Below are 27,058 nucleotides of genomic sequence, written 5' to 3' on the forward strand. Positions count from 1 at the left end.
CTAATTGTGGAAAGGAATATGAAGGAAAGAAGAATTCATTTTGAAGGAAACTCGGTTTGAAAGTCGAGGTGATAAGAAACCAGGACTGTGTGTGTGTTTGTGTGTGTGCGTGCACATAGACACACAGGGGGGAGGACTGTTCAGAGCGGTATCTGCCCGACTCAGATCGAAGAGTTTGTAGCAGTAATGAAAACCAGCGGGAGGCTTCAAACTTACAACACCCGCCAGCAAATTTGTTGAATGCATAATGCATAGCGAAAGAGTTACAGACTTTCAAGAGTTCCTTTGGGAATCATTTTTATTCTTTGCTTTTATAGGAATGTTGAAAACTTTAAGTGCTGCAACACCTGGAAGATTCAAACTGAACATCCTGTTAAAACCCAAAATTTGGAGGCTGGGGATGGGAGAGAGAAACTGGTCTGGACTGTGTTACATCTGCAAGGGGAGGGATGTAGATAATCCTTGGGAAGGGGGGCTTTATTGCTATTTTTTACATACAGACAAATCTTGTAATTATTCCTTATGTTCTTCAGCACTCCTTCCTTTACAAGCAAAGGAACACAGAGATCTCCTTACTAGAAGAATGTAAATGTTTAAAGCAGGAGAATAAGTGTAGAAGAAGCAGAATGTCTGCCATTAACCATTAAGCCATCTCTCTGTGAACCCTCTCTCCATCACCAGAGTTAGAATAAGTTATTGGTATAGCACTGTTCAGACATTTTTTTAAAAAACCCTACTGATTCTAACACATGTGGATGCACAACTAAAAATGGCCACCAGAGGGCAGGGAAGTAACTACAGTAGAATTTTCTGTATCTACTTGCTGCCCTCAACTGGTCGTCTAGGATTAGACACAATGGTCTAGAAACCAAGAGACCAAGTTTAGCCTGCCTTTGGCATGAAGGTTGCCGGGTGATTTGGGGCCAGTCCAGAGGTGGGTTTGCCAATTTCTTTACTACTGGTTTGGATGTTGCTCCTGCACACACTCGCTTGCACATGCGACATTTCTGCACATGCACAGAAACATCTGGGTGAGTGGGCAGAGCCTCCCGTCACCGCTACTACCAATTCGGTCGATCCAGGCCGAACCAGCAGCAACCTACCTCTGTGCCAGTCACACTCTTGGCCTTTGGAAGAAGATGAATACAGCAAACCAACTTCCTAAAATGCTGCCAAGAAATCTTCATGGGTTTGTCCAGGGAATCATCAGGATTCAAGACTGATCTAAAGACAGAGACACATACAAAAGAGATGTGGGAGAAGGAGAAACAGCAAGAGGGATAAAGTGGATTCCTCCCCCATCATAACCAGTGATCTTGGGTTTATGTTGAATTGGAGGATCGATGGAAGAGAATTATCTCCTTTCACTTAGAGAAAACTGGTGCAAGATATTTTACCCAGGAAATATTACTTCAATATTGATGCATTGATTATTTATACTGAATATTACTTCAATATTGATGCATCATTTATTAAATTTAAAGGCCACCTAGGGCTGCAGGGTGACTTTGAGCATCTTACACTTCAAAAGATAGAACACTATATAAAAAGAGAAATAATTTATATCTATACACATTCCATATATCATAAGTGTAAGAAGCTCCACGGCCCCCTATCCCAAGGCCTGGGGAAATAGCTGAGTTTCTAAACTGGAAGCAAGATGGATCTCTAGGGAGATGGCATTCAAGAGGGAGGCACAGGTGGTTGCCAGAATAATGTAATCTCTCCTGTAAAACTTCTTGGAAATTCAATAGTCAGATTTGATCACTCTTTCTCATTTGGTTGCAACGCTGTAAAGCCCAACAATTCTGGAAAATGATTTATTGTAGACTGAGTCAAATATTAAAGGTTGAATTTTCTCTCCATCCAGCTGTTTTTCCATTAACTGCTAAATATTGTATTCCCATTAAGCATATCAAGTTGGCCTTGTGTAAAGTAATAGCTGGAAGGACACTTGATGCCTTTTATTGGAAAACCTGTATAATTCCCTCTGTAAAAGAAACTAAGTTGTGTGAACATGAATCAGTGTAAGAAATAACTTATTATTTCTCTCTTAGGAATGGTCAGAGACAGCTCATTAGTTTTCAAATACAGAACAGGACGGAAGGAATTACGAAGCAAGAGGGAACATTCAGTTTTCTGATTGAAATTGAAAAACGGATAACACAAAATTCAGAAACTCCTTTTCTCTTTGTTTCTGTGGAAATGCCTTGAAGAATCTACCTTGAGGCTTCCTTGGGCTTCTTTCCCCACTGAAAATGGCTGGGCAATTTTTTGCTTTTCTCATCCCCCAGCATTGAGAGCCAGTGGGGGCACCTTTCCTGGCAAACCATGCCACTGCCTGCTTTTGGGTGCAGAGGTGCAGATGCCATGAGAGAGGCATTCATCTAGCCAGGGGTGGGCTTCAAAAATTTTAGCAACAGGTTCTCTGCCCAGTTGCTGGGTGGCTGTAGACATGGTGGGCGTGACCTAGTTGGCTTCCTGCACCATGGCGGAGGGGGGGGGTTCACTGTCCCAAGGCTATAAAGGCCCTCCAGAGGCTGAAACAGGCCCATTTCCGGCTTTCTGGAACTTCTGAGAGGTCCATTTTTCGCCTTCCCCAAGCCCCCCCCCCGAGGACCCTCTACTTACCTGGCATCCCAAACGGGGCATGTGGGGACTCTTGGGAGGGAGGGGGAGGTGAGGCCAGCCTGGGGTAGGATTTGCGGGTTCTCCGAACTAGGCAGATTCCTAGCTAGAGGTTCTACTGAACCTTTGTGAACTTGCAGCAGCCCACTCAGAAGTGGGTTCCTACCGGTTCGGCCTGGGTCGGATGAACAGGTAGTGGTTTGGTGGCCTTGGTCGCTGGAACCGGCAGCAACCCAGGCCTGCCACGCCCCTGAACCGGTTCTCCTATGGGGCCGCCATCTTGATTTTCGGTTCTGCGCATGTGCGGAACAATTGCAATAGCACAAATCTATTTTTTTCCTTTTTTAACGTTTTGCATATGCACAGACCTTTTTTATGCACATGCGCACATGCACAGAGCACACATGTATGTGAGTGAAGTGAGCATGCGTGCACAAAATTTTTGCATGCACTGAACCGGCAGTAATGCCAAGAGCAGCCCACTCCTGAGCCCACCCCTACATCTAGCACTTTGATGGAACATGTGATGGGCAGAGTACCAAAATCCCATATCTCCGTGCTTAGAAATCCCATTAGGTTCAACAATATTTATTCTCATATAACTAAAAATAGGATTGTGGCTTTGGTTACTCAGCCTGCTATAATAAGCTAAATGTTTGGGTTATACAATAGACTTTTATAAGAATAAAATGTTTTAGGGTGCTGTTGTTTTTTTAAGTACACATATTTAAGTTGTTTGGGCAATAAAGAGCAGTTTAATTTAGGAACCACAATAGTTCTCTTCAAAGGGACATCTTGATGATAAAATTGTGGCAATAATACGTGATTATTGCTTCCTTAGTGCTGAGCAATGTGTTAGCATCTGTGAGCAGACGGCCCACTCAACAGGCTGTCTCTATTTTCTCTGTATGAAACAGTTCAGCTGAGAAAGATGTTCAGACTGACAATATATAATGCCTAGACCAGGAGTGTCAAACTCAATTTCATTGAGAGCCACATCAGGGTTGTATTTGACCTCGGGGGGCTGGGGTGGGCATGGTAAGGATGGGCATGGACAGCTCAACATCACTGTCAAGGGCGCCTGTGATGACCTGAGCGCTCTGCCAGCAAAAACGGGTTTCTGAGCTCCGTTTCGGCTGCCACGGCCTCCTGAACCATCTGTCAGTGAAAACGGGTTTCTGAGCTCCGTTTCGGCTGCCACGGCCTCCCGCAATCCTCTGTCAGTGAAAATGGGTTTCTGAGCTCTGTTTCGGCTGCCACGGCCTCCTGCAATCCTCTGTCAGCGAAAATTGTCAATGAAAACAGCTCAGGAGGGCTGCATGCAGCCCTCTTGAGCTCCGTTTTCACAGGCAGAGGGTTGCAGGAGGTCGTAGCAGCCAAAAACGGATCTCAGAAGCCCGTTTTCCCTGGCAGAAGCACCCCGGGCCAGTCCTTCACTGTTTCCAGGGCAGCTCCATTAACCAGATCTAAGTACTCCGTGGGCCAGACACCTCTGTCTTAGGCTGATTTTTACAATTATTTTAGTTCTGCAGTTGAAGGCCAAAAAAGCCCATTACTGGATTCACTGCAGGGCTTCTATTTTAAAGCAAATCTATCATCATCAAACACTAACAACCAAAAGAATTATCCTCTAACATCCATATCTTTTAAAATGCTAAAATATATAATAACAGAATTGGAAGGGATGTTGAAGGTCTTCTAGTCCAACCCACTGCTCAAGCAGGAAACCCAATACTATTCCAGACAATTGCTACCAACCTCTCTTCCATCAAGGACCTGTATACTACACAAGTCAAAAAGCGGGCCAACATCTACAGATCCCTCACATCCTGGACATAAATTGTTTCAACTTCTACCCTCAAAACGACACTTTAGGGCACTGCACACCAGAACAAGTAGCCACAAGGACAGTTTTTTCCCCAAATGCCATCAATCTGCTAAACAACTAATCCCCACAACACTGTCAAATTATCTACTAAGACTGTATTACTATTATTCTCCTCCTCCTTCCTAGTACCTATCTCTTTCCACTTAATGATTATTACCATATTGCATGCATATTTAAGTTTTATATTGTTTTGTTTCCTAGTATAATTTGATTGCTTATTAGTAACCTATGACTATCACTAAGTGTTGTATCTTATGATTCTTGATGAATGTATTCTATTTTATTTTTCTTTATGTACACTGAGAGCGTATGCACCAAAGACAAATTCCTTGCGTGCCCAATCACACTTCTATTCTGTTCTGTTCTATTCTGTTCTAAAAGTCAGATTGAGAAGGAAATGCTGAGCCATGTCTAGAAACGAGAAAGGCATTTATTAGGCTAAATATGGTTTGGCTGAATAAAAGCCGTTTGCTGCTGAATGCTCCATCTGTGGGCATGTTCCCATTAGGTTTGCCTGGGTTTTCTGGTGCCCTCTTGGAGAAGAGCAAACTGGGCATTTGATATTTTCTTTCCTCTTCTTCCTTCCATTATCCAAGGTGGCCTTCGCCAAGCTTTCCCCTCAGGTGTGTTGGGTGGGTGGCAGCTCTTGAGGGCACCAGGCAGAAGAGAAGACACATCCTGAACTGGAGCAGCTTTGAGGGTCGCAAGAAAAGACCTGGCACATCCTTCACTAGCTGGTCCTCTTGAACTACAGATGCCATCACATTTGATTGACAGCCCCTCGGGATGGCCTTAGGCGCTGCAAGGGAAGGTCACAGCTGCTGTCCACAGAAGCTCTTAAAGCAGTGGTTCTCAACCTTTCCAATGCCGCGACCCTTTAATACAGTTCCTCATGTTGTGGTGACCCCCCCAACCATAAAATTATTTTTGTTGCTACTTTGTAACTATAATTTTGCTACTGTTATGAATCGTAATGTAAATATCTGATATGCAGGATGTATTTTCCTTATTACAAATTGCACATAATTAAAGCATAGTGATTAATCTGCAATCTTGGTTTGGGAGAAGATCAGCCAGGCTGGGATTTTTCAGGATAAAACGACCTCCCTGCCTCCCTCCAGCAGAAGTTCATGGTTTACATGAGTTTCACTTTATTAAGTTTACTTTTTTCATATTCCGTTCCCCCTCCACCCAGTTTTCTTTTTCTTTCTTTCTTTCTTTCTTTCTTTCTTTCTTTCTTTCTTTCTTTCTTTCTTTCTTCTTTCCTTCCTTCTTCTCTTCTTTCTTTCTCTTTCTCTTTCTCTTTCCTTCCTTCCTTCCATTCCTCCCTCCCTCCCATTTCTTTCTTTCTTTCTTTTCATTCCTCCCTTTTCTTCTTTCTTACTTTCTTTCCATTCCGCCCTCCATTTTCTTTCTTTCTTTCTTTCTTTCTTTCTTTCTTTCTTTCTTTCTTTCTTTCTTTCTTTCTTTTTTTTTTTCTTTCTAAGAATCATTACAACCAGGTGTGGGAGCATGTAGCGGTTAATTCGTGTAAGCAATCTATGTAACACAGATTAAGAAGTTGCCCTTTAAATGGGATTTTAACAGAGGCTTAAGCTACATCAAACTGTGCTTCTGTCCAGAGTGGAATTCCTCAGGCAGAAGGAATGGGTGGGCGGGGCCGGTCCTCCCCTCCGGTCTCTCCTGACAGCCCTTCCCGGGGGCCAAAAAGCCCGCAGGACAGGACCGGCGGCAGGGGCGGCAAAGGCAGCATCCAGGCTCAAGGCAGCTTGAATCCCAGGATGCGCCTGCCTGGCTGAAGCAGGTGGCCCGACGGCCCCATCAGTCTCCTGCTCTCCAGGCACCTTCGAGCCCCTGTGCAGGCAGCTGGGCTGAAGCGGCACTGCCGACCGTGCTCGCTTCGGACGTCCGTCAGAGCCAAGGCTGATCCGCCACCCAGAAGAACCTGTCTCTCTCCCTCTTAAGTGCCTCGGCCTTTCCCTGGCGTGGAGACCAGGTGGGGCGGTGTCTGGGTTGCAGCCGGAACCGGGAGGAAGCTGCTTTGCCACCCAGCGTTCTTCATGCACCTGCCGCTTCAGGGCACGCTCCTGAGCATGGGCGACGCCGGTGGAGGTAGATGGTCTTAGGCGACCCCTGTGAAAGGGTTGTTCGACCCCCAAAGGGGTCGCGACCCACAGGTTGAGAACCGCTGTCCTAGAGGAATGGCACCTTTTCACCTCTTTTTCAACCCAGCTAATTGGCAGTTGAGGATGCTCACTGCCACAGCTCTTGATGTAAACCTGTTCTGCTATAAATCCTGTGCTTTGAACCCAGGAGTCTGTGGGATCTAAAAATTAAGTATATAAAGGTACAAATTGGCATCTTCTCTGTGGATCTGAAATGAAGTTTCCATCCAGTTCTCTTTCTTGTAGCAAAAATGTCATCTAAACACGTAAGACCAATTTACCAGAAAGCAAGCAAATAAAATTGCTCTAGGCTTTAAAAATGTTTCCCTAACAGCAGAGGCTGTCATTGTCTCAAATACATTGTGATCCCACGCTGTTTTTCTTCTTCTTTGAATTACACCAATGGATTGTTTTAAAATGAATCTCAGTTAGGGCAAGACATTGTGTGGTGTTTCATTGAATTTCACCTGGTTAATAATCTCTGCTCTAGTGTCTTCCGGCATCTGGATAATATAATTCTGCACTTTGGGCACTAGAGGGTAGTAGATTATGTTGTTTCTGAGCCTATCTCTGTGTTCAAGAGAGATATTAGCATTCCTATTTAGTGTCCACCAGATGCTTAGCCTGCAAATCTCTGAATGGCGATTTGTGCGCTTTCATTGCAACGCGTAAAGTGCTTCATCTATTTTAAGTGCTGCTTTAATTAAGTGACTAAACAAAAATGAGAATAAAAGTCTGAGGTTCACGAGTGTCCCCAGTTCTTCTGAAGTTCCTTTATTGTAGTTGGCATAAAATAGATGTAGCGTTTGCCAAGGGAATCCTGTGGTTTATTAGTCCTTGATTTGCCCCCTAAATGTGATACATTTTGCTGTTGCTTCTTTCTTCTTTTTAATCTCTGCAGTTTATTGCATCTATTTCTGTTTCATATTCATACTTCTGTTTTTTATCCTGCAGCTCTTGGGAGCAGTTCAAAGCCTTGGGGCTTATTTCAAATAACTCCGTAAGACACGTACAGGTATTTTTGTTATCACTTCATATAATCCACCACCGCCCCTTATATTTATTAGAAGTGTAATTTATTACAGCCTCGGCTTTGCTCAAATGCCCCCGTCAAACTGGGGATGCAGAGAGAACAAAAAGAGACAATGCTTTTGCAGCGTTTACATCTTCAGTGCACCCCAATGCCGTACTTGGATGGTCCAACTGGAAACATCCTTTTACTTGGATTCCTCAGAAGCAATATCCCCTCCCTGCCTCTTGGACCCTTTGAAAACACTCCTGATGCAATTTGTTCATTCATTCATTCATTGCATTTCTGTACCAGTTGAATCAGAGCTGACAATGGAAGTTTACAGCATGCAATTTACAACATCCAATCCAACTCCAACCCAACCAAGACTAGAAATAGCACAGTATAGTTGTGTCTTCTGCCTGACTCCCAGCCTGGTGATGTTCCGGAAGTCTTCCAGATCAAAGCTTTCCTCCCGAGGGGCAGGATGCCTGTTGAGAAGCCCCGTTGGTTGTGTTTTCTGTTGAAGGGAGTGTGTATGTTCAGAGACATGGGATTTCCTTTTCCTTGCTTCCTATTTTGAGCGCAAGCTATTAGAGTCAAGTAGCCCCCATATTTTGTAAGATTAATAAAAATAAACCAGAACTCCCGTCAGATTACGGTGTAGGCCCACAGTTCAGTGGCCATGAAACTGTTCGTCTATCCTGGCCCTCAAGATTGCAATCCCCTTTGTGATGGAAACTCAGGGGTTAATTTGGGGAAACATGAGGACTATTATCAGTAAGCACCAAACACAACTGGGGCCAAGTTGCTTTCAAAAATCACACCCCAACATATTAAGAAAATGGCTCACTTATTAAATTGTGTTGGGCTTGAGGAAATCCTGTGAAGCTCCTCTCCTATTGGCCTTTATCACCCCACCCTTGGCCCATCTTCCCATAATTCCGCATCACTGTTGTACCTACACAGCAGTGCCTCCCATGTAGGAAGCTGAGCTGCCTTTGATGAGCGCACCTGCACTGCCACGCGACACTCACAATGTCAGAATTGCCATAGTAACGACTCATTTCTTATTGACTAGGTGGATAAAAATTCACCCGAGTCGGCGCAGCCATTTCTGGCAAATGGCCAGAGGCTGTCCCACAGGCCACCCTCTTCCCTCTGCCTGTTCTCTCCAGATACAAAGGACAATTCCGTCTTCTGGTTTTAAATTTGATGAGTCCGCAAAACAAGCTGGAGCCCCTTTTGGGTGTCTCTTCGGAAAACTTTGTTCTATTGGTGACTGCATGTTCCCCATTCAGCACTAAAATGAAGGCCAGGGATTTGAGTGCCATCTTTAATCATGGAAAGATCCCGGGGCTAACCTGGATTCAATGATTTTATGGATCCAATTGCCCCCTCCCCCAGCACCCCAGAAGGGTGGGAGACACTGCCACATCTTTGTTGCAATGTCCATATTGCCCCTTTCTGCTTTCAGGACCTGGGGCCGGCCTCCTCCAGGGAAATGCTGCCATTACCCCTGGAGAGGGACATGCAGGGGTAAAATTCAGCAGGTCCCGACAGGTTCTGGAGAACCGGTAGTGGAAATTTTGAGTAGTTTGGGGAACCGGCAAAGGAGGTGGGGAGGAAATGGGAACTTTGCAGTATCCTTCCCTCAGGAATGAGGAGGGAATGGGGATTTTGCAATATTCTTCCCCCAGGAGTGGGGAGGGAATGGGGATTTTGCAGTATCCTTCCCGTGCCAGACCCACCATGCCACACCCACAGAATTGGTAGTAAAACCATTTCAATTTCACCACTGGGGACACATCTCACCCATCCCAGTATTCTGTACCAGATGCAGCTTCCAGATGCTTTTAAAGGGTAGCCCCAGGCAAAGCACATTGCAGTAATCCATACGATCAGGGCATCAGTGGCTAAGAGAAATAGCAATAGCAATAGCAGTTAGACTTATATACCGCTTCATAGGGCTTTCAGCCCTCTCTAAGCGGTTTACAGAGTCAACATATTGCCCCCAACAACAATCTGGGTCCTCATTTTACCCACCTCAGAAGGATGGAAGGCTGAGTCAACCCTGAGCCGGTGAGATTTGAACAGCCGAACTGCAGAACTGCAGTCAGCTGAAGTAGCCTGCAGTGCTGCATTTAACCACTGCGCCACCTCGGGTGTAATTGGTGCACCTCAATTATGAGTGACATGAACACAGCACTTTGGAAGAGCCCAGAGCTACGCGTGAATGAGAGATTTAGATCGGTTGTTGGGACCCCAATGGCTGGAAATGGAGGAGGAGGAGGGTTGGTAGCCACCAAGTTTAGAGGTCAGGAGAACTTCTCTTCTCTTTTCTTAAGGTCAGTGGTTCCGCAGCCCCCCCCCCCTCAAATCAGAAGTAAGTTAGTGGAGGGGAAGAAGCCATGAAGATAAGTGCAGGGTGCAGAAATATCAACAAAGACAATGCCAGATAAACATTTCCTGAACAAATACAAATCTCTGGGTTTATTAAAAAACACTTCTCCTTTCTTTGTATTGAGAATTGTGCTCACAGTAACCTAAAAATACCAACATTCAGAAATAAAAGTGAAGAAATAATCATGTATACTATATCAAAACTGAATTGAGCAATAACAAAGACTTTGGACACGTCTTTCCCTGAAAATAATGACAAAGTTACTCTACGCATGCCGGCCTTTGATAAGCAATGCAAAATTTGATTTCAAAGGCTGAAACTATTCGAAATAGAAACCATCCTGGGGGTGTTATCGCTTAGATCAGAGATCACCAAACTTGGCAACTTTAAGACTTGTGGACTTCAACTCCCAGAATTCTCCAGAGCTGGCTGGATAATTCTGGGAGTTGAAGTCCACAAGTCTTAAAGTTGCCAAGTTTGGGGACCCCCTATTGAAAGACAAAATTCATGGCATGGTAGAGGATCAAGAGGGGATTGGCTGTGTTTCCATCAGAACTTTCCTGAAGATTTATTCTTGAGGGCAACATCTTGGTTGGGAGAACCTGAGTAGATCTCCCAACCATGTTGTCTTAGAGACAGGCCACACTCACCTGGAAAGGCCACGCCCACCTGGATTTTTCTTCCCTCCCCCAGGAAAATCCCGTACCTGGATCAGTGGAAGGTGGCCCATTGCTTTGTGGAAAAGAGGCAATGTAAAGGGGGTAGACACAGGTGAACTGGGACAAGGTTACATCAGACTCAATGCTAGTGTGAAATAAAATAGAACCAGGAAGAAAATGGCCTTTAATCACTAGAACAAACTGTAGCGTGACACAAGACTCTGAAACCCTTCTATGGCAAGCCACACCACCCTCAATCTATACGAGGAAAAGGTAATTGCAAAACTAGCCATTGTTGCATTCACTGAATACATAATGTGTCTGGCACAGACAGGAAGCCGGAAAATGCTCTTCCCATTTATTGGAACTTCTGTATTGGTCAAAGTTGAATTCTCAGACTAAATCAAGGGGACCTCCATTATGCCCCAGACGTAGACCTGAATTTCAGGTAAAGATTCTGCTATGGCAGGGCTCTGAAGACAATCACGGAGTCTGCAAATGTCACACATTGAAACAAAACAAAAAGAAGAAGAACCTACAAAACTACCTCAGCTGAGTCCCATCAGATAGACAATGGATGAATACCATGAATACTGTGGATACCGTGTCAATCAACCTACCCAATCAATAGAATGGATTTTGTTCTATCTCAAATATCTCCCCTTTGCTGCTAGGATGGGACCCTTGTCTTCCAGTGGACAAACAGTCTGCTTGCCAAGGCCTTCCGGAGGGAAGGGCTGGTCCTGGGGCAGAAGAGACCTTCCCTCACAAGCACTCAGCTGAGTCTGGGAAGGTCTCCTCCAGGCCAGTAGAGTCGCCTCCGTCCAGCAGGCCATTGGATGGGAGGTTGATGGAGTTGGGCTCACAGGGGCAACAGGAAGTGACTCCTTTCTGGCTTTTTGCTCTGCGCTGGAGGGAGGCGTGGAAGTCGAGCGACAGCACCACAAGGCGGTACAGCTGCAACATCACGATCAAAATGTTCTTGGCCGCAAAAAACACGAGCATCTGGTTCACCACTTGGAAGTAGCCCATCAGGATCAGGCGCACCACAAGGAAAGGGCCATCTTGGATGAACAAACTGATGCCGATGTTCCACAGGTCGGCACTGTGTCTGCAGAGGAGCAGATGAAAAACTTTTGTGGATGAAGCTGCTCGATCACAGTTGAGATGTTGCACTAGAAGAAAGAAGGAAGGAAGGAAGGAAGGAAGGAAAGAAAGAAAGAAAGAAAGAAAGAAAGAAAGAAAGGGTATTTCTTTCAGGACGTTGAAACCCATGTCATAAATCATCCAAAGATAAAGTTGTCAGACACAGCAGCAGTATCTAAGCCAGGCTGAGCCTGTGGCTTGGTTCGTTCTTTGAACTGTGGCTTTCTGACTAAACCACAAGCCTTATTTAGCCAGGTTTCTGTTCACATTGTGATTACTTATAAACAGTAACTTCTAGTGAGCATCTAGAACTTTGTATGGACGTGGTCAGCATTTCCTAAGTAAATCAATCATCGTTTAGTTTTATCTATATCTATCCATCCATCCATCATCTATATTTATATCTATTTATTATCTATCCATCTGTCTCTCTATCTATCCATCCATCCATCCATCCATCCATCCATCATCTATTCTATCTATCTATCTATCTATCTATCTATCTATCTATCTATCTATCTATCCATCCATCCATCCATCCATCCATGTATCATCTATCTACCCATCTACCTATCTATCTACTCACCTACCTACCCACCTACCTATCCATCCATCCATCTATCTATCCATCCATGTATCATCTACCTATCTACCTATCTACCTATCCATCCATCCATCCATCATCTATCCTACCTACCTACCTACCTACCCACCCACCCACCCACCCACCCACCCACCCATCCATCCATCCATCCATCCATCCATCCATCCATCCATCCATCCATCCATCCATGTATCATCTATCTACCCATCTACCTATCTATCTCCTATCTATCTACTCACCTACCTACCCACCTACCAGTGGTGGGTTTCAAAAATTGTTCGAACCTACTCTGTGGGTGTGGCCTCCTTTGTGGGAGTGGTTTGCCACCCATGTGACCGGATGTGAAGATGCCAACGACACTTGTCAGAACCACCTTAAATTACCTCACACACAGCACTGGCATGCATAAGAATATGATGTAAACTTGTTTTTGAAAGGCATCTTTGGTTTGCGTTAAAACAACTTCAACACACACAATGTTCTGATTGCACCACAAACGCAGTAGTCATCCTTACCTTTCACAGAGGCACTGAGTTTTATAAATATGAACATGATAGTGTAGAATAATCATGTCCAAGGACCAGTGGTGGGTTTCAAAAAATTTTGGAACCTCTTCTGTAGGTGTGGCCTGCTTTCCGGGTCCACTGGTGGAACCTCTTCTAACCGGTTCGGTAGATTTGACGAACCGGTTCTACCGAATAGGTGCGAACTGGTAGGAACCCACCTCTGCCACCTACCTACCCATCCATCCATCCAGCCAGCCAGCCATCTATCTATCTATCCATCCATGTATCATCCACCTATCTACCTATCTACCTATCCATCCATCCATGTATCATCTACCTACCTACCTACCTACCCATCCATCCATCCACCCACCCACCCACCCACCCATCTATTGTCTATCTATCCATCCATCCATCCATGTATCATCTACCTACCTACCTACCTATCCATCCATCCACCCACCCACCCACCCACCCATCTATTGTCTGTCTGTCTGTCTGTCCGTCCATCCATCCATCCATCCATCCATCCATCCATGTATCATCTAGCTACCTACCTACCTATCCATCCATCTATCCATCCATGTGTCATCTACCTATCTACGTGTCTACCTACCTACCTATCTATCTACCTACCTATCTACCTACCTATCTATCCATCCATTCATGTATCATCTACCTACCTACCCATCCATCCATCCATCCATCCATTTATCCATCCATGTATCATCTACCTATCTACCTATCTACCTACCTATCTACCTATCTATCCATCCATCCATGTATCATCTATCTCCTATCTACCTATCTATCTCCTATCTACCTACCTACCTACCTACCCATCCATCCATCCATCCATCCATCCATCTATTTATTTATAGTTAAAGATGGATCTATTTCCTCATAAGACATTTCAGCCCTTTGAATCGCCTTGGCCTTCCGACTGGCCTTTCCATGGTTCCACCCTAGAGGGACCAGTCCAAAGAAAGCCAGTTGATGCCGCTTCCACCTGAGCACAACCCTGGGGAAACACTGACAAGACCAACCTGCCAGATCCAGAGGAAATTGCAACATGCTCCAAGTCCACACGGCTAGGATTGCATAGACCAGAGCATCTTTGTTCCTGGGAAAAGGAAAGGCAAGTGTTTCAGAAACAAGGCACTGCCATAATTAGGCCAGACACATTGATTAGATTAAGGAGGTCTCCAACAATGGAAGCCTACAATTAGTTTCTGTAATTTATAAAATGGGAGTGAGGAATATTCTAAGTTAGAAATAATGAAACCGGGTGAAGGAGATAGGGTTAAAATTATTTTACTGTACTAATCAATTTTATAATAGCAAACCAAACTTAAGAAAATGAAACTTCCCATCTATTGGAGAATAAATTATCTCTAGACAACCTAGAACTCTCTGTATTTTAACTCGTTTTATTGCCTTGAATATATGTAAACACATTTAAATGAGTTAAAACCAGTTTTATGGCACCACTTTTTGAAAAAGGTGAGGCATCATCACTCACTTTGACTAGAGCTAAGAAGGCCTAAATGCCCATACATTCCATTGGAGGGGAACCGGCGAATGCCATTGCTTTTTAACAAGCATAAAGATTTCACCTTCCCTCATTCAGCCTGTTGCTTCTCATGCTCAAAGTTTTACAATCCTTTGAAACAGTTACATTCACCATCCCATCATTCTGGTTTATTCACAAGCATTGCGCCTTATAAGGAAAACCTGACTGTGGGGTAATGGGGGGGGGGGGGAACAGTTGGACAGAGAGAGAGACAGATGGGTGGCAAACAGGCAGAGAGAATGACAGACGGGTAGAAGGAGAGGCCGCTGTCTTCTCTGCTGTGGGTGCAGCTGCAGGGCTGGGGGCACCTGAGCCCTACCGGACGTTCTCTATTTCCAGCGTTTCACTGGTGAACTCGAGGATGTCTGCGGCGGTGCCCACGAAGAGCAGCAGCAGCTGAGACAGCTGGTCCCTGGTGATCTCCCCACCGATGGGAAGGAGCCAGCGGCCCAGGATGAGGAGCAGCAGGAAGGTCTGGTGGAGGCTCAGCGTCCAGATGGGCTCACACAGTTTGGAGAGCGTGCTGACAAACTCCTGGGCCTGTTGCAGCTGCAGCAAAGGCAAAGATCAGAAAGCAGAAAAGCGAAGCTAGAGGTGGTGGGGGAGAGAGTTTCTTTGGAGGAAGCGCTCTGGGTCAAGATCTGCTCTTGCATGTCTTGCACACCTACGGGGGGGGGGGGCAGTTGAGAACTGAGCAGACCCTTTGCACAGAATCCAAGAGAGTCCCTTCCCATCTCCCCCAACTGCCAAGGGAAATTATCTATTTGATCTTACACAAGTGGCTCTCCTGGACTTGGTTTTACTTTTATTGAGAAAGGTATTTATCATTTCAATGGTCCTTGGCCCACCCATAATGTGCCCGTGGTTTTAATCCCATCTAGTATCTCTGGGACTACATGGGTGTAATTCTATTTCCTTGCTGCACCCCCAAGGCTGCTGCTGCTGCTGCTGCTGTTGTTGTTGTTGTTGTTGTTGTTGTTGTTATTGTTGAAATACATTTTAATTCAAAAAAACCAAATTGGGATTATGGGATATCAACCACCATCTCAACACTTACCTTTTCCATGATGTTGTTTGCCGTGGTCTCATTTCTGTAACTGGGTCTGACTTGTTCACTGTGGTTCTTCACCAGCTGCTCATATTCATTGGGGCAAAGCTGCAATAAAAACACAGCTTCAGTTCTGGCTCTGCATAGACCAGAAATGGAAGGACCCCAAAGATTCCCCCTTGTCGGTTTGCTGACTCCCCAAAGCCTTGGAGGTGGCCCCTGGCTGTGGACCATCCATATGAGGTTAAAGCAGTGAGGGAGTCTAGCAAGGAAGAAGATGCAGTGAGAATCCAGGGAGAAGCTGTTCAAATCAGCCTTGACCCACTGAAGAGCACTCGCCCACTCCCCCGTAGGTGAGAAAGAAGTCATAGAGTCATAGGGCTGGAAGGGACCTTGGAGGTCCTGCTCAAGGCAGGAGACCTTATATCATCTCAGACAAATGGCTCTCCAATCTTTTCTTAAAAACCTTCAGCAATGGAACACCCACAACTCTGGAAGGCAAGTTGTTCTATTGATTAATTGCTCTCACTGCCAGGAAATCTCTTCTTAGTTCCAGGTAGGGTCTCTCTTTAACAAGCTTCCACCAATCACTTCTTGTCCTGTCCTCTGGTGTTTTGGAGAATAGGCTGATCCCCTCTTCTCTTGTCTGCGTTTGAAACAAGCCATCATGTCACCTGTAATCCTTCTTTTTGTTAGGCTAGACATACCTGATCCCCTTCATCATTCATTGTACGGTTTAGTGTCCAGACCCCTTATCATCTTTGTTGCTCTTCTCTGCCCTCTTCTAAGACCTCAGCATCTCGTTTGTATTGTGGTGACAAGAAGTGGACTCAGTATTGCAAATGTGGCCTCATTAGTGCAGTATCCCTTTCCACAATCTTGATGTTCTCTCTCTGTTGATGCATTTTAGGATTACATTGGCTCTATGGGCAGCTGCAGCCTACGGCTGTTTCATACTTAAGTGGTGGGTTACTAGGACACCTAGATTCCTCTCACAGTTGCTGCTCCTTGAGCAAGGTATACCTGTGTGTTTGGTTTTTCCTGCCTAAGTGCAAGACCTTACATGTTATTGGAAAGGACTCAATGCTCAAATCTATAAAGGTCCTTTGAATCTTGAGTCTATTGTCCAAAGGGTTAGCAATTCCCCCCCCCCACACACACACACAACTTTGTGTCATCTGCAAATTTGTTGAGCTCCCTTCTATCTCATCATCTAGATCATTTATGATGTTGAAGAGCACTGGCCTCAAAACAGAATCTTGAGGTACTCACTGCATACTTCCGTCCAATGGAGTTCCATTGAGGGCTGCACACTGGGTGCGGCTGGTCAGCTAACTATGAATCCATCTAGGGGTGGTACTATCTATCCCAAATTGTTCTATCTTATCAAGAAATAGGCTGTGGTCAACTTTGTCAAATACCTTACTGACGTCCAAGTATACTAGTATCCGTGGTATACTAGTATACCAAGTATACTAAGTCCAGAGCATTCATTTCCCTGATCCACTCATTTCTCCAAAGCACCGGAAGGCCAGAGAAGGAATAATTGATGGAAACTGATCAAGGAGAGATTCAACCTGGAAATAAAGAGAAATTTTCTGACAGTGAGAACAATCAACCAATGGAACAGAAGTTGCCTTCAGAGGTTGTGGGAGCTTCATCACTGGAGGCTTTCAAGAAGAGATTGGACTGCCATCTGTCCGAAATGATGAAGGGTCTCTGGCTTGGGGGGGGGGTTGGACTAGATAACCTGCAAGGTCCCTTCCAACTCTGTTATTCTATCTTGTTCTGTTTTTCAAAGCACCAGAAGGCAGGACGAGAAACAATGGATGGAAACTAATCAAAGAGAGAAGCACCGTAGAACTAAAGAAAAATTTCCTAACACTGAGAACAATTAACCAGTTAAATGCCTTCAGAAGTTATGGGTGCACCATTACTGGAGGCTTCTAAGAAGGGATCGGGCAGCCACTTGTCTGGAATGTCTTCTGTTTGTCTGGAAAAGGGTCTCCTAGTTAAGCAGGGGTTGAATTAGAACAGAAGTCACTACCCAGTGGTCCGCAGATCACTGGGGGTCAGTGAAAAATTTTTGGTGGTCCGCAGTGCACCCAGGTGGAGGAGCTGCTCCCGGATGACCAGTCCTGTGACTAGAGCTCTGAAATATGGGGCCGGCCAGGCAGCTTGTGGTGGGGTTGGAAATCTCTGCCTTAGAGGTGGTTCGTACAACTTGAAAATTGCAGAAGGTGCAAAGGGCAAGAAGTAGTGCAGACCTCACCAGCCGGTGAGTCAAGGCAGTGTGGCGGTGCAGGCGAGCTGAAGCAACAGGTGTTGGCAATCAGAGCTCTTTTGCCCCCCCCCACTGCTGTGGCTTCCTGTCGGCTCAACCCACCACTGGCTGGTCCCACCACTCACCCTCCCTCTCACTCCTCACCTGGTGTGAGAAGGGAAGGGCAGGGGATGGAGATTCGCTCCATATTCCAGAGCGGGAGCGAAGCTTCATCTCTTCCTGGGTCTCACGGGCATTTGTTCCTTGCTGGTGCTGCGTGACTGGGAGATATGTGACTTCCTCTCTTCCCCAAGACACTGGCTGGCCCATGAGATGAGGAGGGAGGGAGGGAGAGAGAGAGAGAGAGAGAGAGAGAGATGAGAAAGAGATGAGAAAAAGAGAGAGAGAAAAAGAGAGATGAGAGAAAGAGACAAAGAGAGAGAGATGACAGAGAGATGACAGAGAGAAAGAGATAGAGAGATGAGAGAGAGATGAGAGAGAGAAAAATGAGAGAGATGAGAAAGAGAGAGAGAAAGAGAGATGAGAGAGAGAAAGATGAGAGATGAGAGTGAAAGAGAGAGATTAGAGATGAGAGAGAGGAGAGAGGGAGAAAGAGAGAAAGAGAAGAGAGAGAGAGAGAGTTCCGCATGTGGCCCTCCCTAGTTCCGTTTTCACTGGTAGAGGATTGCAGGGGGCCGTTGCACCTAGAAATGGAGCTCGGGAGCCCATTTTCACTGGCAGAGGCATCAGGTCACCACAGGCACCCCCGACATGAGGCCATGCACACTCTGGCCACCCCCACCCGCTGAGGTCAAACACAACCCTGATGCAACCCTCAGTGAAGTCCAATTTGACAGTCCTGGCTTAAGCTGTTGCCTCCGCTTGGGACTGAACGCCCCTGAACTGAAAGCATTTTGCTGCTCTGTGCACAGGACTTACACACAACAAGGTGTTGTTTGTGTGTAACAAAACAGCAGAAGGAGAAATGCAAATGAAACGCAAAACACCCCCTTTAATGGTGATCTAACAAGGGACAGGGCACGAGCATCCCACCCGCTGAAATCTCGGGTGAGACGGGGACCAGCTACAAGGAAGGCCAAAGCTTTCCTACTTTGCAACATTTTTTAAATTCATTCTGCGTGAGAAAAGAAGGTGTCTGTTTCTGCAACTGCTGATGCCAAATGTTTTCTCTCAGGGAGGAAAACTAAGATGATCTACATCTGGATACATTTATGCAACTTTTAGAACCGAGGCTGCGTCTAATAAAGCAACTAAAAAAGAACCACCAAGTCTAACAAAAACCGGATTGCGCAACTAGAACCATCACACAAACTGAGTGCATCTGCATCATCCCCCTTTCTTGGTGGCATTTATTCAGCCACGGGATTGATGTGGAGAGTTTACCACTCGCGTCCTTCAAGGTGCATCAAGAAAAGTCAGTGTTGTATCATGGCTTAAGCCAAAATGATTTCATACCTCAGGCAGAAAACCCAGAAGCAGCAGAATTCAGGATACAAAAATGCAGTAACTGTGCCCACCTTGGTTTCCAGGCAGCTGGGTTTCCTTTGCCCAAGCAAACAGTCTCCTTCCTTCTCCGTCATGAAATCACATTAAAAAAACGCACAAAACTAGTACCTGGTTTTTAGGCTGAAGTTCCAGAATCCACAAGGAGGGCACTATGCTGATGAGATAGACAAAGATCGGCGGTGAGAACCTGAGGAAGGACAAAAAGAGTTGGGTTGAGCCAGGGGTGGGTTCCTGCCAGTTCTAACCTCTTCTATAGAAGAGGTTCTACAAATCTACTGTGCTGTTTAGAACCGGTTCCAGCTCCCTCCCTCCCCCCGCCCATCCGCACATCATGATGAAGAGCGAGAGGAGGAATTCTGAGAGTTGAAGTCCACAAGTCTTAAAGCTGTCAAGTTTGAACATCCCTGCGTCTTTTTTCCCTAAAGGGTTAGGGGTGCAAGGGTCTTGTAACTTGACAGCTTTAGGACTTGCGTGCTTCAAATGCCAGAGTTTCTGAGCCAACATTTTGGTTGCTAAGCAAGAGTGTTGTTAAATGAGTTTCACCACATTTTACAAGTTGGCCACGCCCACACAGTCACATGACTGGCAAGCTACTCCCACCCGGTCACATGGCTAGCAAGCCACTCCCACAAAGCAGGCCACACCTACAGAAGGGGTTCTAAAAATTTTTGAAACCCACCACTGGTTTGAGCACCCTGAGAAACCACTACAGAATTCACTGTCGAAACATTAAGGGAATAAGCGGGATCACTGATGCCCTGGGGTGCGGGTGAGGCATTCGTATGGCCACAGCTGGTGTCCACTAGATTTCCTCCCACCCAGCTGAATTTTTAAAAAGCTTCTTTTGGGAACAGGCAGGCAGCAAAGCAGCAGGAGCAGAGACAGACAGTAAAAGCTTGGGACTTTCCAGAGGACCCGCCATCTTGCTTAGAAAATAAATGGCAGTTCCGTGTTTTCTCGGAAGAGAAGGCCCATGCAGGGAAGAGAGGACACTGCAACGGGGCTGGTTGTGGGCTTTTTTGATAGAGCTGTGGGGCCATTTTGTCAGCTGGAAATGGGCTGTGGGTAGTTGACCCCCCAACTCTTCCACAGCCTGCAACTGAAACGGCAAACAACTGACCACAAAAAGGCTTTGACGGTCATTGGCATAAAGAACAAAGGGCAGAGAAATCCCACTGCTCCCCCTCCCTGGCTTAGGCATTGCTTCCAAGGCCCTCAACCTCTGCAAAGGGAGGCAGAGTTTAGACTGGGCGGATGTCCCCTCACTTGCCTTCCAAAGCAGCAGGTCTGTCCGTTCTTTTAGTGTGAAAATACGTTTATTTCCATTTCATTCCATACAATCACATGTATACTGTGCATAACCGGGGCATATAACATTGAATAATAAACACAGTCCTCGCTTTTATAGACAATACCCCCCATAATACAAACCCAATATACCACCTTGACCCACCATACACCCTCTTTCACCCCCCCAACTTTCATTCTTCCTTCCAACATACCCCTCTACTTCCTACTTCCCCTCCCCCTCTATCCCTCCTCTCTCTCAATACATTCCCTCCCTTCCTTCTCCTCCTGCTTCCAATCCTCTCTCCCACCCTCTCCACCCCTCCTTCTTCTTTCACTCTACTCCTCCCTTCTGTGTACCTCTATTGTCAACCAATATGTTCAGCTTGTCGTATTTTTACACTAACATTAAAAAGCCACAGTATACAAGTGCAATCATGTGCTTTAAGATCTAACACATATTATATTTCCCCCCTCCCCCCTCCCCCTAGAACCCCACCTCCCTTCCCTCCCCCCCGACTTCCCAGAGCCCGTACACGGTATAACTTTTTAGCAAACACAGTCTAAAATGTCTTAAAACAAAGCAAAAAAAAAAAAAGGTCAATAAGATCTCTACATTGAACTCAGCTTCTTACTGTTACCCAAACTTTAAACAGTTTAAGTTGTTGCTAATCTTAAGCATAGGCTATCTGGAGTTTCTTAGTCCCATATTTGCTTTGTGTATAATCAATCCATTTTTTCCAGTCTCGTTTATATCTCTTGTTTGAATGGTCCTTAAGATATGCAGATATTTTGGCCATCTCAGCTAGGTTTGTTACTTTCAATGTCCATTCTTGAATAGTAGGCAAATCTTCCTTCTTCCAGTATTGCGCCACCAACAATCTAGCTGCAGTTATTAAATGCAATATCAGATTAGTCTCTACAACTGTACAATCAGTAATTATGCCTAACAAAAATAACTGAGGGGTAGAGGGAATGGAGATTTTACAGTATCCTTTCCCTGGATAGTTTAGACTGGGCGGATGTCCCCTCACTTGCCTTCCAAAGCAGCAGGTCTGTCCGTTCTTAGCACCCGAGTGAGTGATCCTTCCTGGGCCTCCAGGAGACAGAAGCAGAGTAACCGAAACTTAGCTGGCCCCTAGTTGCATTTCAGGAAGGGGCTGATCCAAGCAGTGGTGGGTTGCAGGCAGTACGCCCCGGTATGGGCATACCGGATCCTGCCCGGAGCTCTGGATACCATTCCGGTACGGTGCTCTGGAGGGCCCAGCTGGCTGCCCGTGCTCCTTACGTGTGCTTTATGCTTTTGGCACTTCTGCACACACGCATGGCATATACGGTGCCTGCACGATGCTCCGTGGAGCAGCTTGAGTGTCGCGGAGGCTTGCAGAAGTATCATTTGACGCTAGAACGCATGCACGCACCACACACGTGCATGTGAGTAACTCTGTGGCTGTTCCAACCATATCAGTTGGAACGGAATCCGGAACCCACCACTGGATTCAAGGGTGGTGGGTGGAGTGAGAGGCAACATATGGACTCTCAGATTGCAACTTGTGGTTTCAAAAGTTTGGAATCCCCTGCCGGAAGGCTCCCAGAGATTTTATTGGTGGGATTCCTCAACCTTCCCCTTTTTTAGAAAAGCAAGAAAGAGAAGGCAAAAAGGAGAACTTACAACTCTCTACACAAAGATTTCCTATCCTGACTTTCGTTGAGGAAATTGTGACATAGTCATGCTTCCATCTGTCTGCTGGGACATAAGTCAGGTGTGGAATCAGGGAAGATTGTGGAGATGGAGGGAGGGGCAAGCTGCAGGAGGGAGGCTGCCCTGGATGCTGAGTCCCACCAGGGTTTCTGCAGGCGTCTTTCACCAACAGGCTTTTTTTCTCTCTCTACATCTTCGGGAGGAGGAGGAGGAGGCGCCTTGTGAAAACATTCTTGGCTGAGCTCTGCGTTGCTCCTTCCAGGATCCGCCTTAGAAGAGACTGTAACACCACCTTCCAGCCTCTTTATTAAGGAGGGGACCAGAAATAACGTCATGGCCATTTTATGCACTTTCTGTGAAGTTCTGAGTGGGGAAGAGAAGACACGTAGACTAACCTGCTTGGCCGAGCATCTACTGGCCTTGGTTCCCTCAGAAAGCCAAGCAAGACATTTGGAAGGGGAAGATTCAATAGGGATCTAAAAAATGCCCTGGAAGAAATACCGATCCCAACAATACAACAGAGTGAGGTCCATGTGATCAGCAGGGATAACAGAATAGCAGAGTTGGACGGGACCTTGGAGTTCTTCTAAGCCAACATCCTGCTTAGGGATCAAGGGCCTCCAAAGGACATCACTGATTGCATAAATGACATGGCACAATGAGATCATGATGCCACGTGCCTCCCATTACCCCAGCTTCATGGATACCCAAGACTGGTATCAATTGGGAATCCAGGAGGCCACTGTAGGATATAGCAAGCCCAATAATTACTGTTAAGTAATTATCAGCTGCTGCAATGATTCCCCTTTCGGTCATATTTAAAAATATAATTTAGCAGCAAAGTTAGAGGGTGCAGAGAAGGAAGGACCACAAAGAAGAGGGTGGTCCATGACAGAGTGATAGAGTCAATGATGGAAGGATGAAATCCAGGCTGCATCCAAAAGGACAGGAATTGCTTTTATGCAAAGAAAGAAGGACAAGGATGTTTTCCTAGACTTTTGGGTACATCCTGCTTCCAATATGCCTGAGATGGGTATGGAAAGAACTTGTTTCTTTGGGTGACGACTGGTGGTCCATATCCAGACCTCTGTGCCTCAGGTGACTCTTCAGCCGTGACTGTAAGTTATACAAGATGGTATTTTGCCATTCAAAAGGCCTCCTTGTTGATGTTCAACCATTGAGTCTTGACTTGGGACTTTGTCAAAACTATCTAGCAGGACCCTGAGGGCTTGGGAGCTCCTGCCTGGCCCTAGGCAGACTATCTGGTCACCTTGTTCTTCCCAGCCTCTTTCTTGACTGCCTCTGAATCCACCAAGCATCTTTGCCATTAATTTTCACCTTTGCATTGTTGTGAGCCTCAACCATCATCATGCAACACTCAATCAAAAGGAGATCTTTTCTGAAAGGTCCATGCTGAGAGAACCATTTTTATCCTCCCTCCGCCCAGGATCAATATTTTTGTTGTTATGTTATTTATTACTGTAACTTTTAAGATTTTTATCAGTTTTTATATTGGCTATTGTGTGACATCCAATCCCTGCTTGGGGGGGGGGTGGAGATGAATGACTATGTAAATTTGTTTAATAAATAAATACATTGAATGGATCAATAAAATTCTCTGTCCAAAATATCCCAGCTTTAACTTCCAATGGACAACTACAGCTTGGCTTTGCACCATCTGGTACTGAATCTGCATTCTTCTAGTTGTCCAAGATAATCTGAATGATTTTTCAAGCATAGTTCAAAGCCATCCATTTAATATTGAATAAAAGGCATACTTGGTAGATGATATTTAAGTACTTAACTGTTTATTGGAACAGATTGAATTAAAACACCAAAGAAGTTAATTCAGATACGAATCCAAGAACTCTGAACCTTTTCTCCAAACAAAAGAGTAGAATGCATGGTCAAACAGAAGGAATAGAAGATACCGGTACAATTGGTTGGAATTCAAAGGTTTCTTGGTGGACAGACAGTTTGATGCTGGACTGATGTTTTGAAATGAACCTGCATTACCACAGAGAAAAGTGGAGAAAAATGTACTGAAGGGTCCATTTTTCACCAGAAGCTTGCCAGTTCCTGAGTTGGGTGACTGAGTTGCTGCTCAAAGGACAGTCACAAAAAGGTTGAAGGCATTTCTAAAGGCTCCCCATCCTGCTCAAACATGGGCCTCTCTCCATAAAGCAGAGGCACTCGATCTGGGAGGGGGTGAGAAGGAATGGATCCCCTCCATAAAACAGGGTTGATCCTTGAGTTTCCTTGATCACAGAGAAGACAGGGATAGGACTTTACCCAGTAACTCCATCAGCAGAATCGCCATGACTTTCTCAATTCTGCTCTTGAACTGAATACTGACAAAAACAAGGCAAAACTGTAGATAACAAGGAACCCCTGTTGGAGGTGACTTCTGTGCGATGCAGGGACAACCCACGGGCAAAGGCATGGATGGAGATAATACATTTTCATCCCATCAGAGCCCCGTTCATTCATTTTCTTTATCCCAGGGAGGAGGGGATTCATTTATCATTTCAGTCTTCTAAATTTTGAGGACTCTGGTCTACAGAAACAGCCATTCCGTGTATAAGGGCAGCCTTTCAGTAGGAAGAGGTGAATAAGTTTGAAAACAGGAAGCCGTGTAGACCATCTGCCTCCCATCCTGAAAGGGCACCTTTGTTCTTCTCCTAGCAGAGATGGTGTGATCCTTTTCCCTACTGAAAAGTTGAACCAGAGTTTCAGAAGAAGGACAAACCCATCTTGATGCTGATGAGATCAAAAGTCAAGAATCTTCCCCCACTTGGGGGAAAAAGGACACTTTTCGACTCCCTTTTTCCTCCTCCTGTCCTGTTTTTAGTAGCCCAGTTTTGCCCTGAGTCACCACAGACCTGGGTGTCTCCAGAGTTGGCTTTGCAGCTGTGAATTAAAACTATGTGGCTTTTCCTTCTGAACATTGTCAAGCTATATTCCTTTTAGAGGGGTTGAAACTGCCTTCAGTACTTAGACTTGATCTCTGCAAGCTGAGGTCCTCTGCTGACCAGCAGAAGGTTGCAATCTGATCATCTGCTGGAGAATTTATTTAATAAATGTGTTGTCATTTCTCCTTCCACAGGATCTTGGGCTACATGTAGTTTGAATGGAGAAATTGACTGAGGATACTTGCCACTGTTCTGTTAGAGGTCTCCAACAAGGCTCCCATTATAATCTGAAATAAGGGTCTTCCGTGTGACTCACCAATTCATCCATCAACTCATCCATACATTCATTTTTTTTTAAATCCAAGCCAAATGTCTGAAGCCACCTCGCTCCAAGCTGAGCACAGCCCAGTTCTGCTGAAAGGGCGTCTCTCTTTTCAGCTCCTGCCGCTTCTCACCATCCCAGGACAAGCGAAGTCCAGTCACAGAACGGGCTTCCTCAGCCAGAGAGAGAGGGCCGGGAGCCGGAGGGGCTGGTCACCAAAGTCCAACAAATCATTTTACTCTAAGAGCAAAAGTGGGATCCGACCTTAGGTGAAAGCCAGACAAGCTGCTAGACCCCAACACAACTTCTTGTCCCGTGTTGGTCACCTCCAGAGAGGGTCTTCTCTCAAGTTCAGTCTACCCAGAGCTGCACGGGGGCTGTCCGGCTGCTCTCCAGACAGAGCGCTTAACCAAATGGGCCGATGGCCTCCCTGAAGGCAGAAGCCACCAAAGCGCCGTCGGGCAGAGGAGGAGAAGAGCGTCTCTCTCGGAAACCCGGAGGAAAGAAAGAGAGAAGAGAAGAGAGGAGAAAGAGGGAGGGAGGAAGCGAAGAGAAAGATCCGGAGCCCCGGCGGGAGCCGGAGTCCGCGGACTCACCATTTGTAGCCCCTTCCCCGCTTGAGCTTGAGCGTGAGCGCCGTTTCCAGGCACAACAGGAGGTTGAGCAGCGCCAGCAGCCAGTACTTGCGCTCCTTCTTCACCTCCGTAACCCGCCAGACGCCCAGCAGCGCGTGCAGGGCGAAGAGGACCCGGGTGCCCAGCGCGTTCAGCAGCACCATCGCCTCCATCCTCTCGACCCGCCGAGGGTCCCGCAGCACAGCCCGGCCTCCTCTTCCCTCCCTCTCCCGCCCTCCCTCTCCCGGACTTCCTGAAAGGGGACGGGGTGGGGGGCGGGGGCGAGGAGGACCAGCTGAGCCAGACGGCCGGAGGCGGGGAAGGGGGTTCCCGCTGCCCCTCCAGCGCGCCAGGGCTACAAGGAGCGGCCAGGTTCCCACCCTGTCTGGCGGGCGGTGGCTTTGCTGGGGAGTGGAGTCGGGGGGCCGGTAGGGTGACTCCTGTCCAATGCACCGTCCAGCCCAGCCAGGACTCCCTTGTGGGCTTGCGAGGGCTTCGCATCTCCTTAAAAAGGGCAAACAGACAAAGTCTCTTTTTACAAGCAGGAGGGGCAGGGAACCCTATATATATATATCTCTCTCTCTGTGTGTGTGTGTGTGTGTGTGTGTGTGTGTGTGTGTGTATATATATATCACACTCATACACACACACACACACACACACACACACACACACACACAGACCTTTGGCTTGTGCCTAAACCCGAGGTGAATAGGGGTGCAAGGCCCCTGCCCCCTTCTGCAGATGTGCAGGTCTTGATAGCCTCCCCATATCTCATTAAATGAAGGTGGGGGAGGGGAC

At 46.2% G+C, this 27,058-nt stretch overlaps 1 protein-coding gene across 1 annotated transcript; it reads right to left on the bottom strand.

The window, feature by feature from the left end:
- Nucleotides 1-10,570: 10,570 nt before the first annotated feature.
- TMEM26 (transmembrane protein 26) lies at nt 10,571-26,436 on the bottom strand. Its single transcript, XM_032232144.1, has 6 exons — nt 26,240-26,436; nt 19,529-19,607; nt 15,640-15,738; nt 14,902-15,131; nt 14,056-14,132; nt 10,571-11,928 (listed from the first exon to the last, which is right to left on the bottom strand). The coding sequence occupies exons 1-6, from the start codon at nt 26,428-26,430 to the stop codon at nt 11,519-11,521; spliced, it is 1,086 nt and encodes a 361-aa protein (XP_032088035.1). The 5' UTR covers nt 26,431-26,436; the 3' UTR covers nt 10,571-11,518.
- Between the last annotated feature and the right edge of the window lie 622 nt (nt 26,437-27,058).

The sequence above is a fragment of the Thamnophis elegans genome, chromosome 15, assembly GCF_009769535.1.
Source record: "Thamnophis elegans isolate rThaEle1 chromosome 15, rThaEle1.pri, whole genome shotgun sequence".
NCBI lineage: Eukaryota > Metazoa > Chordata > Lepidosauria > Squamata > Colubridae > Thamnophis > Thamnophis elegans.